The sequence below is a fragment of the Musca autumnalis genome, unplaced genomic scaffold, assembly GCF_047663935.1.
Source record: "Musca autumnalis isolate F117 unplaced genomic scaffold, ASM4766393v1 scaffold_4, whole genome shotgun sequence".
NCBI lineage: Eukaryota > Metazoa > Arthropoda > Insecta > Diptera > Muscidae > Musca > Musca autumnalis.
In genome coordinates this window covers 194,510,871-194,525,101 of record NW_027411977.1, presented here as the reverse complement: position 1 = coordinate 194,525,101, position 14,231 = coordinate 194,510,871, and the positions used below count along the sequence as shown (strand labels likewise).

The window sequence follows — 14,231 nt, the reverse complement described above, 5'->3', positions numbered from 1 at the left end:
TGTCAACCTCATCGTCTTCGCCATTCGGGCCATGTGGGCGTAGTATTTTAACTTTGGCTTCCCTTATGCCAAAGAACAACTTGTTCCCCAATCTTTCGAGAGCCTCTACTCCGGCCTCAGTAATTGAGAGAACTAAGCTCATGCTGTTATTGTTAGGTGGCTCTGTGGCGATTACGGACCACTCGTCCATCGGAACATCTTTGTTCATCTTCGCCAGACATTTCAGCAGCTTGGTTCCGTCGCACTCTATCTTGGGCAACCAAACTCTGGCACGAGGTCTCATCGGGATTTCTTGGGCCGGGACAGCCTCAGGCCGATGCCGTCCCAAGCATCGCTAAGCTTAGCTATGCTTTTTTCTAGAAATTCCTTCGAGTACTCATCCATACATTTGATCACCCTGTAACCACGATGTACCTCGCTAGAGTCGAAATGGGGTACAGGAGAATCCTCGTTTGCTAGAACGTGTTCCATAACAAGTTCCGACAATTTGGTTTCTACAGTACCCCATTCCGTAGTGGTGATAGGGGACAGCTTACCCTCCTTTTCGTTGGCTACGTCAACCAACATGCTGTCCTTAACAACTTCATTGAAGGGTCGTTTTGTTGTAGATGAGGCTGTGGTGTTGTGTTTTAACTTCTTTCGCTTTGCGGGCTTTGTGCCCTCCGTCCGAGAACGCTCTCGCTTCGAAGAAGATGGGCGATCGCTGATTTGTGAGATTTTGGCTTTCTCATAATCCTCAACAATTTTTGTGTATTTGAGCTTGTCCGCCTCATCCCATTCATGCACTGTACCGTTAGCAGCATTCTTGGCTATCTTGCCGAGAATAAACTTTGCCTTTTGGTACAGGGCCTTCCGAACGTCGGACGGACTTTTCTTTCTTTGGTTGGAGTCAGTGGATTGTCCATCTTTCGTGACGGAAAGAGGCGTTAATTTTTGTGTATTTTGTTGCTGAAGTGAGTCAGAGCTGTTTGCAGAGCTGAAAACACTTAGTTGGCTGGCTACCAGCTCCTGGCTGGAGGCTAAGAGTTCATCCTCGGAAGAGTTGCCAGACTGCAACCGAGGAGTTTTGTTTTTGGGTTTGTGTGTTTTTATTGTATTTTTCTCCATATATTGTTCCCACGAGTGTGCCGTAAGGGGATGGACCATCGTACGCAGTGACGGCGTGCGCAGACTAGGCTATTAATAAGTACAACTCGACCCGTGCCCTAGCGTCGAGGGGGAATTGCTAGCGACCAGACTTCTTTAGACACTTGTCGGCCATTCAGATCCTCAGCACAACTCCCACTACCTTGATCTTAAAAGTGTTTATATATGTCGCTCGTACCAAGGTGAACTTTGGAGTATTCAGTCCACCCCCTGGGCTCGTGACAATTCCCTCCTCCTTTTGCAACCGGGCTTGGGACCGTCTTTGGCGGAGTTATTCAAGTGGTTATTTTATTTGTTGTGTAATAATCGTTTTAAGTTGGAAAGTCAAATTTCAATCGCCAACTTAAAACGCGTTTTTCTCGAAACTCGGTTTTTTTGGATGTTTCACTCTTTGAGTAAATTAGCGACATGTTTTTGTGGGATTATGATATGATATAAGACTTTAAATAAAATGTTGACGGATTTTTGGCGAAAACGCTATCCATTTTTTAGTTTAAATCGAACATTTGAATTTGACAGTTCACAATGGGTCTGTTCGATAACCCGAAAGTTTGTACAAATTTATACAAACTGTCGGCCAAGCCGACTGACTTTTCTACTTGTTAAATACGTACATTGCCAGACCGTCCGGAGGAGGGTTATAATCAGCAAAAGCCCCCACCTTAGTTTGCTGGTCGAAACCCACAAGAAATTCGTTTTAAAGAAATTTATTACGTGCAAAGTTTCGTGCTCATCAGTCATTTTATGCCATGTTCAGACCAGCACTTTAATTACGTTGTTCGTTCTCACAATTACGTACACGAATTAACCCGTTCATACGACATGGTACACAATTCACAGCAACATGATTCATATTTTCTTTATTTTTATTTACTGATTTTAAAGAAAGTTTCAGCCCAAAGACGAGTAAAATTAATTGATATGAACTGAAAAAATATTTGTCCTTCTTTCAGATATCTATTTAATACTAAATTATATTATTTTCATTCATTTTTTCTATTTTTTCTCACAATTTTGGTGTTTTCAGAACATTTTTTAATTTTTCTATTTTCAAAATTAACGAGAGAGACCCTGCCAAAATAACTTTTTGGTATACAGACTTTCGGCAGGCATTTGATTTTTGTTTCTAGATTTGTACGCGAATTTGAAACGATGGACAAGAAATGCAACTGCAATGAAAGAGAAGACAAACTTTGCTATGGCTTGAATGTATACTAGTCGTTAAACCGTTTCCTTTTCATTCATGTTTTGCAGTTTTTCTAAAAATGTTTGGGAATTTAATCAATTTTTATTTTTCCTGTCATAATTAATTTATTTCGATAAATTCTCTCATTTGTTAGAGATGGGACATATTTTATCGTCGTTCTGAGAGTAATTTAAATTGAACAATGTACAGAAATCGTTGTTCGTTCTCAAAATTTTGTATGGGAAATGAAGTAATTACATCGTAATTTGGGGTCGAACAACGAATAGAGAACGAATTACCGTCAGTCTGAACAAGGCATTAGTTAGTGTCTGCAGGGTTTCTTTTATAGCTTTTGAGCCATTATCTCAAGAAGAATTGGCTTGTCACAAAAAAAAAACAAACACCGTTGCTGTGAAGACAAAAAAAGTCAAAACGATCCGAACAAGCACCGTTGCTGTGATGACAAAAAAAGTCAAAACGATCCGGTACATGTCCCTTCACCGCACGTTAGAGAAAAAGTTTGATATTTTGTGTGGGAAGTACCCAAAGGAGTGGACCCATATAAACCTGGTATATTTTAGCGAAAAAATGTCAGCGAAAGAAATTTGTACTTTTGTTGGGGTCTATCGACCGACATTGTCTTCTCTATTAGAAACAGGTTAGGACAGGAGTTGTTATTTAGTCGCTACACAACCCCATTCATATCACTCACCTCCCCGCATTAAAACGCCATATAAAAATCTACAATTATAGCCCTTTGAATATCTAAACAATATATTTTCGACGGAGCTTCCCCAAAGGCAATGGCAAATTTGACTATGTTTTAAGGTCAACGTTGAGGTTCCTTTTTAACATCAATTCCCCACGGGAAATGTGTTGCAAAAATACCACTTCGAAGCCCCCAATGTTCGGTATCGTTTACCCAGAGTGGTCAACGGTAGTTCCAATGCAAAATGAATTCTTTCTTTCAGCACTGGTTTAAAATATAAGTTTTTATACCCTCTACCATAGTATGTAGTGTATATTACGTTTGTTTTTCCGTTTGTAACGCATTGAAATAATCATTTGCGACCCTATAAAGTATTCTTGATCAGGGTTAAATTCTGAGTCGATCTATGTAAGTCCGTCCATCCGTCTGTGGTAATCACTCTAGCATCTAGCATCCGCAAAAATGGAGATAGGACGCTGCCATTTTGGAAAATTGCGCCTTTTGTTTGCCGGCAGGTCAGGTGGATGATCGGCTATATCGGTCCACGTTTTGGTATAGCCCCCATATAACGGTACCGGTCGATTTCAGGTATTTTTACTTTTTTAGTCACATTTTCAAAATGAATTAGCTATAATTTGACATTTAGGGTTCCTAGTGATCAAAAAACTTATATTCCAAAAATTATGGACATATGTAGGTTCATGTTTTGGTATAGCCCCTATATAACGGTACTTCCCGATTTTCGGTATATTGAGAATTTAAGCTAAAATGTTTAACCGAACTAGCTGTAATTTCACATTTGAGGTTCTCAGTGACCACGACGCTTCTCCACCGAACGAGGTCAATATAGGTCCACTCGGTACCTCCCGATTTTCGATGTTTTGAGGATTTTAGCTACAATTTTTAACCGAACTATCATTTTAATTTTAATTATCTGCCTTGCCCGAACTTAACGACTTTTTACTTGTTATATTTTCTTTCAATTATTCTTACGTCATCAGTCACCTTACCATACGTTTATGATATAATAACAATTCTCTCTTTTTTCTTACAGACGGTCAACAACATATTTATGCTGCTCCCTCACCACCGCACTCATTGGCCATAATTGCTCACAGTGCCACATGGATGCAGTTGACATGGCAACCACCAGAGTATTCACATCCTCATGAGAAAATCACTTACAGGTATGTATCTATGTTGAGTATTATTATCATATGATAAAGTCAACAACAACAACAAATAAAACGGACCAAAGTAGGGAAAAATAAAATGCCTTAAGGTAAAAATGAAAATGTTTTTGCTTTTTCTTTTATTTAATTATGATAAGTCACAGAGATTATCTTTATTCATTATAAATGTGATTGTGGTTTTTTTTCTGTGTAATGAAATCTGTGACGATTTTTTTTTGTAATAAATCTTTTTGGCATGAAATCACCACAATGTCCTTCAAACTGCTTGTCATGATAAAGAAGCTTTGTTGCCATAGTAATGGATTATTAACATGGCAGATCCTGTCATAGCTTATTTGCTGAAGACTTTGATTTTTATGTTTGTTTTTTTTTCTGTTGTCATTGCTTTGTCTTTCCTTGTAACTGACCATTTTGCAGTAATAAATCTGGGATTTTAATAACACTTAAACCAACATTACAAATTATTGCTCTGCTCTATATCTTTGATCCTTTGCCATTTATGTAAGTGTTCTGGGTGCTGTAGACTCGATGCACAGATATATTGGTACAAAGCAAAAGTCAAGTTGTTAATTACACAAAGTTCAATTGGTTCGTAGCAATAAAGGCAAATAGAGCAGCAACAACATTTCGTAACAACGGCATCAGTAACAACTGTATGTGGCCTTATCGTTTTAAATGCTTCACCCAATGACCATTTGATGCCGGTAATCTTATGTTTTGCCATGCAACTTTAAGTCGTATCCCAACAAACCAAACATCAGATGTCTGACATTTCTGAACATTTAGGAAGAAAAATCGTTCAGATTTCGTTCCGATTTCTTTAGGGTTTTCGTAGGGGATTTCAAACTACACCTTTTGAAGATGTAATTCGAATCATTGCAAATTGTAATTTGAGAATTCCATTTATAATTCGTTACACTTTATTTGTAATTCGAGAAATCCATTTGTAATTCGAAACTTTTCAATTGTAATTCGAATTATTCCATTTTTATTTTTGTATTTATCCATTTGTAATTCGAATTATTTCATTTATAATTCGAATTGTTTTATTTGTGGTTCGAATTGTTTTATTTGTAATACGAATTATTCCATTTGTAATTCACATTATTCCATTTGTAAGTCGAAACATTTCATTTGTAATTCGAAAAACTAAATATAAAGACAATGCAACCAAAAATGTTTTAATTTTTTGTTTCGAATTTCAAATGGAGTAATTCGACTAACATGTGAAATAATTCGAATTACCAATAAAATAATTCGAATTACAAATGAAATAATTCGACTTACAAATGGAAAAGTTTTAAATGGAATAATTCAATTTACAAATGGAATAATTGGAATTACAAATGCAATAATTCGAATTACAAATGTAATTCTCCAATAACAATTGAATTGTTTCGAACTACAAATGGAAAAATTGAATTACAAATAAAATGTAATGAATTACAACTGGAATTTTTTGAATTACATCTGAAAAAGGTGTATTAAAAAATTAATTGTTGTTGTTGTGATTGTTCCACAAACATCCCAGAATGGACAAGGGAGACTTCTCTCACATCAATGAGTGCACCCCGATTCATATTTAGCTCAATAATATGGGACCTACAGTTTATCTCCGAGTTCGAACGGCGTGTCCTAAGGCACCAATTGTAGAGAAGTTTTACATGGCTAAAATACTCAGAAAAAAATTACCGAGGGGTATTTTGTCACCGTTGAAAATTTGATGTTAACTGGCCGGGGAATCGAACCCACAAACTTCAGCGTGCAGATATGCACACCCGCCATACCATTGCACCACGGTGCCACCGCAAATATGTTCTTTCGTATATTATGTCTGTTATCAGGTTCTGCTTCCTCTGTATTCAGACCCAAAAATTCTGCAACTTAGACCGGTTGCGTCCATGGGCGGGGTTGCCTGGGCAGCTAAACAAATGCAGCGTGTCGTGTGTCCCAATCCACACACCGGGCATGAGTTGGGTATCGTGATATCAATTCGGGCCAATATGAATTGAGGCGGCTGCATCGTCCGGGCTAAAACCACTCGTATTTCCTTTGCCAATTGCGGCATTAACATGTTATATACAGCCTGTGCCACTGCATCAGAATGCTATTCAAGCCTGCCTGATAGGCTCTCTGGTATAAAGGCTCCCATTTATACCTTTGGACCTCTCTCTCTCCCTCTCCCTAGGTCATGAAGATCTCTCCTGACTGGCCTGGGTGTAGGAAGCCTGTGCATTAAATCGTGACGCGGATGCTCACCGCGGTAACACCCAAGTATGTACTGCATCGACAACATACTGTTATGTTGATGTACCGGTAAAACCCTGTTGCAGTTCTCAAGCCGGCATTCTGGCAGGTTTGAATATTTTTCCACTGCGTAGCGCTAACATTTGCATAACACGCTGACGCCGCATAGTTTACCATAGACCGGCGTATTGCTTTGTAAGAGATCAACAAGGTTTCTTTGCCAGAGCCCCAATTGCTGCCAGCACGCGACTTGAGGACTTTATTCCTACTTCTGATCTTATCGCAAATAACTGTGACATGTGCGGACGACTTAAACAGGCTATCAGACGTTACAACCAATATTATCGGGCAGTTATTGGTCGGAATCAGTACACCATAGACCAATATGTTCAGTGGGAGCCTCATTCAGTCTTCCAAGTGGTGAAGAGTTTGGCAGTGGATTTAGCGGAGGATATTTCCATATTCCTCAGATGGAAGAACTGCAATACGTCAGCTATGTAGACAGTTCCCCTATCATATATGTCATATACGATAGAACCTGACCCAAGATTCGACAATCATCCTCATACATTACGAGGGTGGGGAATTTCAGATGGGTAGAGGTTAAACAGTTCCGAAGATATCACCCGCCTTGGGGAACTCCCTGTTTCACTAAACGGGTTTTGGACTACTTGTTTCTGAATTCCACAAACGACTGGTATCCGCACATATGTACATATATTTGATTATCCAACGTTTCAAACACGGCTGATAGCAAATCTTTTCTATATCCTCGAACACGTTCGTATGACCTTCGATTGGCCAAGTGCCACCATGACTTTTCAGTTGCACGGCCTGTTCTGATTCAATCCTCTACTAGCCATTTTTCCGGAATCCATGTTGATGTTGGGCATTTCGAAAACAGCTTTTCATTGCGGGGAGCAGTAGTGTCTCTAGAATTTTTGCTTTAGGCGACAGGAGGAAAGTCTGCCTAAACGATTCACCTCTGCTGACATCCTTGCCAGGTTTCAGTAGCGGGACCATCCTGTCCATATTGCAGACTTATGGGACGATGTGGGTAGCTTGCAATAGGTTAAGGACACTTATTAAATATACAAATTCTGATTAATCCACTTTATTAACCTTTACTATTGGTATTCCGTGTGGGCCCAACGCTTTGGATGATTTCACATTTCGGATGAGGTCTGCAACATGGCCCATCGTAAATTGTGGCTCCTCGACTTATACGGCGTAGGACACTAAAATAACACGCGCGCTTCTTTGGGTCAGTTGCCGTCACGCCATTGCACTATAGGTAATTTGCCCTGTTTTTGAGACAAAAATTAATAACGGCGGAATTAAAGGATTTTTTAACTTAATTATTTATGTTTTAAAGTAAGATAAAACAATGATTTCTACAGATACATTCGGATATAACGAACAACGGTTATAAGCAACTACGTATATAACGAACAAAGCTACTTCTTCAATGCCATTTTCATTCGCTTTCTTATACACAACAAAGTGTTGAAAACGATCACGGTAGTAAGCAACAAACATTTTGCATCCGCGGATAGATTTTCAAACGAATTTATATTACAATTTTGGATATTTTGTACCCTCCACTATAGGATAAGGGTATATTATCACTCTAGCGTCCGAACGGATTGACGTAGGTGGATGAAATTTTGGGAAAATCTATTATTTGTACGTAGGACTTTTGGTATTGAAAGCGGGCGCTTTTGTATAGACCCCATACAAAATGACGCGTGACGCGTCGTCGTTTTAAGGAATGTTTAAGATATTTGTCCCATTTTACCACCGAATTGGTTGTAACTTTGTATTTTGTGTCTCCAGAGGCCACAAAACATTCCTACCAAAGTTGGATTATATAGCTCCACGTTTTAGGCGAAGATCATTTTTAGTGTTGTTTTTTTTAATTTTTTTTTTTTTATTCGAGCTTTATGATCAATTATGCAAGTGAACAAGGAAAGCCGACGATTCGAACCCACACACCCACCATTATGTGACATGCATGTTTCGCTTTCGGTAAAGGCTCTTCAGACATATCGGATGTGGAGCGGCTTCGATGTCCTCGAACTTTTCTTCTTTCAAATGCATTTTTGTTTTGTTTTTTACAACAACAATGAGGATTTTCCCATTTAGTTGTGCTTTCATGACTAACGCTTAGCGCTGCCTTTGAAAGTTATGAGTTTGGCTCTGAACGCTAACACGCCGTGACAACACTTTTTTCCTGTGTTTTTCAAGTTGCAAAATCGATTTTTGCCTCAAAAACTGGGCAAATGACCTATAGTGCATTGAAAGCAACAGCCGTTCTAACATCCTTTTTCCCGTATTTGAGAGTGTTTTAACCTTTGCCCACAATGCATTTAATCCTTTAGCAACGCTGCATTGCTGGAGGTGCCCAAGCCACTTTTTCCGCTTATGTTCGCCTACTAATCTTTTGACTTCAAGAGTAAGTTCTGTAGCTCTTGGGTATTCAGGGTTCGTACGACAAAGCTCATTACGCTTATTTGCTAGTCCCATCGCCTCTGCTGGGAAATTTGGTCTGATTTCGGGTATACGACCAACAGGTATGTAGCGAGCGGATGATGTTCCGGAAAGTTTTCTCAGCTACCAGAGGTTCTGATCGAAAGGGCTGCTCTTTGAAGGATTGATTGTTAAATTCTCTGAACCCTTGCCAATTAGCGTTCCCATGGTTCAGAGGTTATGGCGATATCTGACGAGTTGTGGCAATCTCCTCTTATCCTCGTAGAAGCGTCTTGATTCACCATGCAAAACGTGGAGCTATCAATTTGCTCGGCCAGCGCTGAAACCCCTGGACGTGGGCCACCAGTCCCTGCTCCGTCTTGGGACCAACTGTTTGTAGTCGTTTTGTTTTCGAGGTCGTACCAGAGTTTTTATTATGGGACCACGGGTACCTTGGTCTGTTTGGCTATTCTGGTAGTTGGTGTCGGAGTATGGTGGTGGTTGTGGTTCCACCCAAATCGCAGATAGAGTCTCTGGCTTGAATGTGGAGTTGCATTGCAACCGGCTGCATGAGCCATAGAAAGACAGGAATTTTAGATGAGTTCCGCACCAAACCAAGGTGGTGAACAGGGTCAAACACTTGAACACAATTGGTGCCGCACTACGGTGCAAGGGACGCTGATTGCCCGCATATAACCAGTCCTTGGGGTTAGACCTGATATATAGAATATATATTCTTGATCAGGGTAAATTTTTAATGCCTGTTGTAATCACTATAACATCCACAAAAATGGAGATAGGACGCTGAAATTTTAGGAAGATGCGTCTTTTATTTGTTGGCAGGTCGAGTTCGATTACTGGCTATATCGGTCCAGGTTTTGGTATAGCCCCCATATAATGGTACCGCCCGATTTCAGCTATATGGATGCTTTTAATCAGACCAAATTAGCCAAAAGCTGACATTTATAGTTCCTAGTGGCAAAAAAAATATATATTCCAAAAGTTATGGACATAGGTTCATGTTTTGGTGAAGCCCCCATATAAATAGAACCTCCCGATTTTCGGTATTTGGAGTATTTTAGCAACAAATTTTAACCGAAACCAAACTAGCGGTAATTTGACATTCGAGTTTCTCCCACAAAAGTGGAGTTAGGAGGCTGAAACTTTAGGACTATGCGTCTTTTATTTGCTTGCAGGTCGAGTTCGATTATTGGCTATATCGGTCTACGTTTTACTATAGCCCCCATATAACGGTACCGCCCGATTTCAGGTATTTTGATGTTTTTATTCAGACCGAATTAGCTAAAATCTGACATTTTAAGTTCCTAGTGGCAAAAAAATTTATATTCCAAAAATTAATGACATAGGTTCATGTTTTGGTATAGTCCCCATATAACGGTAGCTCCCGATTTCCGGTATTTGGAGTATTTTAGCTAAAATTTTTAACCACAATCAAACTAGCTGTAATTTGACATTCAAGTTTCTCATTGGTCCCAAAAGTTCTCCACCAGTTATCGTCAATATAGGTCCATGTTTTGATATAGCCCCTATATAACGGTACCTCCCGATTTTCGGTATTTTGAGGATTTTAGCCACAATTTTAACCAAACTATCTGTAATTTGAGGTTATCAGTTGTGACGAAACAACTTCACTAAAATACTTCGACATTGATCCACGTTTTGGTATACGCGCCATATAACGGCACCTCACGATTTTCGGTATTTTGACGATTGTAGTAAAAATTTTTAACCGAATTAGCTGTAATTTGACATTTGAGGTTTTTAGTGGTTACGAAAGCTATCTAATAAAAATCGTCAACATAGGTTCACGGTTTGGTGTAGCCCCCATATAACGGTACCTCCTGATATTCGGTATTTTGAGGGGTTCAGCTACAATGTTTAGCCGAACTAGATGTAATTTGTCATTTGAGGTGATCTGTGGTCACAAAACTTCTCCACCAAGAATTGTCAACATAGTTCCATGTTTTGATATAGCCCCCATATAACGGTACATCCCGATTTTCGTTACCTTAAAGATTTTAACTACAATTTTAAACCGAACTATCTGTAATTTGAAATTTTAGGTTCTTAGTTGTCACTAAACTTCTTCAGTAAGAAACGTCGACATATGTAGATCCACGTTTTGTCATAGCCCCCATATAATGGTACCTTCCGATTATGGAATGGAAGTAAAACTAATTTTTCCATATTGGCTCAGAATATTTTATGGTGGTCGGTAAAAAAGTTCGGCCCTTAACGATGTTTTATTTGTTTTTTATTTAAAAATATTAAGTTTGTGTTATTTTCTATTTTTTCTCTTCTATAACAAGTTATATTTGACACCCTATTATTCTCCCTTTTACTTCCAGAGTGTACCACAAGCCAACCAAGGCCGAAAAATTCAACAAAATCGAAACCAGAGTTGCATGGCTGCGGATGGGTAATTTGAAACCAAGTTCACAGCATATTTTGTATGTTGAAGCTGTGGGAGAGAAAGCCACATCAATGCCCTCGGAAACTCTCGTGGCATGGACGGATCCAGCTTTACCAGCTTTTGTGGATGTAAGTATAAAAGCAAAGCAAACAAACAAAAAAATATATAACGAGGAAAACATAATAAAGCAACAAAAAAACTATAACGAGGAAAAAATAATCAAACAACCCTTTCCAGCCTCCAACGGTTCATCCTGCTGACAATATACCGGAAGGTGGTTCAATGACCATTCTTTGTTTAGCCCTGGGAAATCCTGCTCCCACTATTTCCCTCTATGTTGGTGGGCATTTAGTGCGTCAAGATGCCTCAAGACATATGGTTACGGTTATACACAATGTCACGGCGGATATGGAACATGTTTCGTGTTATGCCGACAATGGTTATGGGGTGCCGATGCAGGCCACCAGAAAAGTTAATATATGCTGTAAGTTTAATTGAGAAAAAGAAAAAAAATACTTTATAATATAACTCATTATCATTTGTTTAATTCCTCAGATCCTCCCAAAATCCAGGCGGCCGGAATAACCGTGGCCTCAGTTGGCAATGAGGTCGAGCTGCGTTGTATGGTCGATTCTAAGCCCAAACCAAAAACCATATTTTGGCGTGATCATGATGGCCGCATACCAGTCATTGAGGGTGGTAACTATCACATTATGGAACGCATCAATGAATCACATCCGAATTTATATACCATGGTGTTGCGCATTAATAAGTTGCAAGCCACTGATGTTGGTGATTATTTCTGTCATGCTGAAAACCCCTATGGTTCAAAAACAATACCAGTTTCGGTACGGATGCGCACAACACCAGCACTCAATCATAATGTCACCGAATGTTGTGCCCAAATGAATGTCTCAATGGCGTGTCGCAGTGCCTGCAGCTATTATGTTGATATTGATGCTATAGCCGATAAACCGGAATGCATTACAGAATTTGATAAAATGATGCGTTGTGCCGCCGATGGTTCTGATCATCGTAGCTGTTGTGCCGATGCTAATGTACCACGTAAATGTTTAAATTGGTGTCGCGGTGAACCGGTACGTTCCAAGGAGATTTGTAGTCTCCAATATGCCAGAACTATTGTCGGATGTTTTGAATCGAATCGCGAACGTTTGCCGGGACCACCGGAAAATATTGCTGTCAGTGTGATTTCGGATAGTGAGGTGGTAATAAGGTGAGTAGGAAATTGAAAACTGAAACAAAAACATATTTTATGCCAAAAATGATTTTAATCGCGGGGGTAGATGAATCGCGATTTTTACGGCTAGAGTACAGTTCATTTAACTTCTTATCAATATACCGCGGTATCCTTTGCAAAGTCATATATGTTTTGGAAGGTCGTAGAACAAACCCATTAAATGTTAATCAGAAAATATACATTTGCATCCGCACATGCCCCGAATGAAACCAAAGATGCCCTCTGCGACAACCTAAACAAAAACGTTATGCTGGACATAACCCTTAAACAGTTCATTTTTATACCAAACATGTATGCAAATGTTTGTGAAACTTTCAATAAGGATGATAGAATAACGTAGGCATTGTATGTTGTTGTAACCGCTTAATCGGGCTCTGGGTCTGTCTCCAGTTCTAGGAATGGATTGTAACAACAAAGTTTCTGGAGTTAGATGAATAGGTTTGTCAAGGCAGTTGAAAAGGTGCAGTATGTCGTGCACGGTGTCATCGATCTTTATATAATTGTTCCACAAATATCCCAGAAGGGACAAGGTAGACTTCACTCATATCAACTCATATCAATGAGTGCATGATATGGGACCTAGTGTTTATCCGAGTCCGAGTCGACGTATCTTACGACACTACTTGTAGAGAAGTTTTGCATGGCTGAAATGCTCAGCAAATGTCGACAACATTACACTGAGGGGTATATTAGCACAGTTAAAAATTTGATGTTGCCTGCCTGGGAATCGAACCGCAGACCTTCTGAGTGCAAGGCGGGTGTGCATAATATCGCACCAGGGTGGCACCCATCATCGTGTCACCTATATTTTCCCTACAGGGATTTAGACGGCTGCACCATTACGAACGTATTCGAGCTAAAAATACTCTGGTTTATCGTGGCATCTGACGCTCTTCAGCTACGATAGATGGAGAATGTTACGCGAGGACTGCATTCAAAAGATAGTTGTTTATGGCATGTGTAATTGCAGCATTGTGAATGACATTTGAACCTCTCTTTTTGGATCATGAAAATCCCTCCTGAAATGCCTGGGTGAGGGGTTTCATTCACCATATGGCGATTAGGATGGCTATCATGGTAACACCCGAGCAAACACTGCAACGAAAGCATGTCATTGTGTTGGTGTACTGGAGGAATCTGTGTCTCCTCGTGTAGATGGTTCACTGAAAACATGAGAAGGCACACATTTGTAGTTCTGAGTGCGGAATTCTGACAGAGTTGAATATTTTCCATCGCCGTGGACATAAATTCGCAGATCACACTGGTGTCACATATCTTGCCACAGACCGACCTATCGCGTTTTATGTGGTCAACAAGGTTTCCCTATCTGGACTCCAAGTGCTATGGGCTAGAGCGCTTGAGGACCTTGTTCCTACACCTCAGCTTATCGCAGATAGTTTTAGCATGCGCGGATGACCTGACCATCTATCGAATTTAACCCCTAAATCCTGGCGTAGTTGGTGGTCGAAATTCTGGTACCATCTACTATGACATTCATCTCAGTGCTCACCTCTGCAGTCCTTGTGGTTAAAAAAGTGGCCGATTTCCTCGCGTGGAAAAAGATGGTAAGATCGGCGAAATAGGAGTTG

General features: G+C 39.8%; 1 protein-coding gene across 2 annotated transcripts in view; it reads left to right on the top strand.

Annotated features, from left to right (window-relative positions):
- The window catches only part of LOC141403914 (Ig-like and fibronectin type-III domain-containing protein 2), an 890,607-nt gene that overhangs the window by 852,619 nt on the left and 23,757 nt on the right, over positions 1-14,231 (top strand). For both annotated transcript variants that reach the window (XM_073987017.1, XM_073987016.1), the window contains exons 16-19: positions 4,096-4,228; positions 11,320-11,512; positions 11,622-11,868; positions 11,940-12,618. In XM_073987017.1, the coding sequence (XP_073843118.1) occupies positions 4,096-4,228; positions 11,320-11,512; positions 11,622-11,868; positions 11,940-12,618 (1,252 nt within the window). The remainder of the gene's footprint in view (positions 1-4,095; positions 4,229-11,319; positions 11,513-11,621; positions 11,869-11,939; positions 12,619-14,231) is intronic.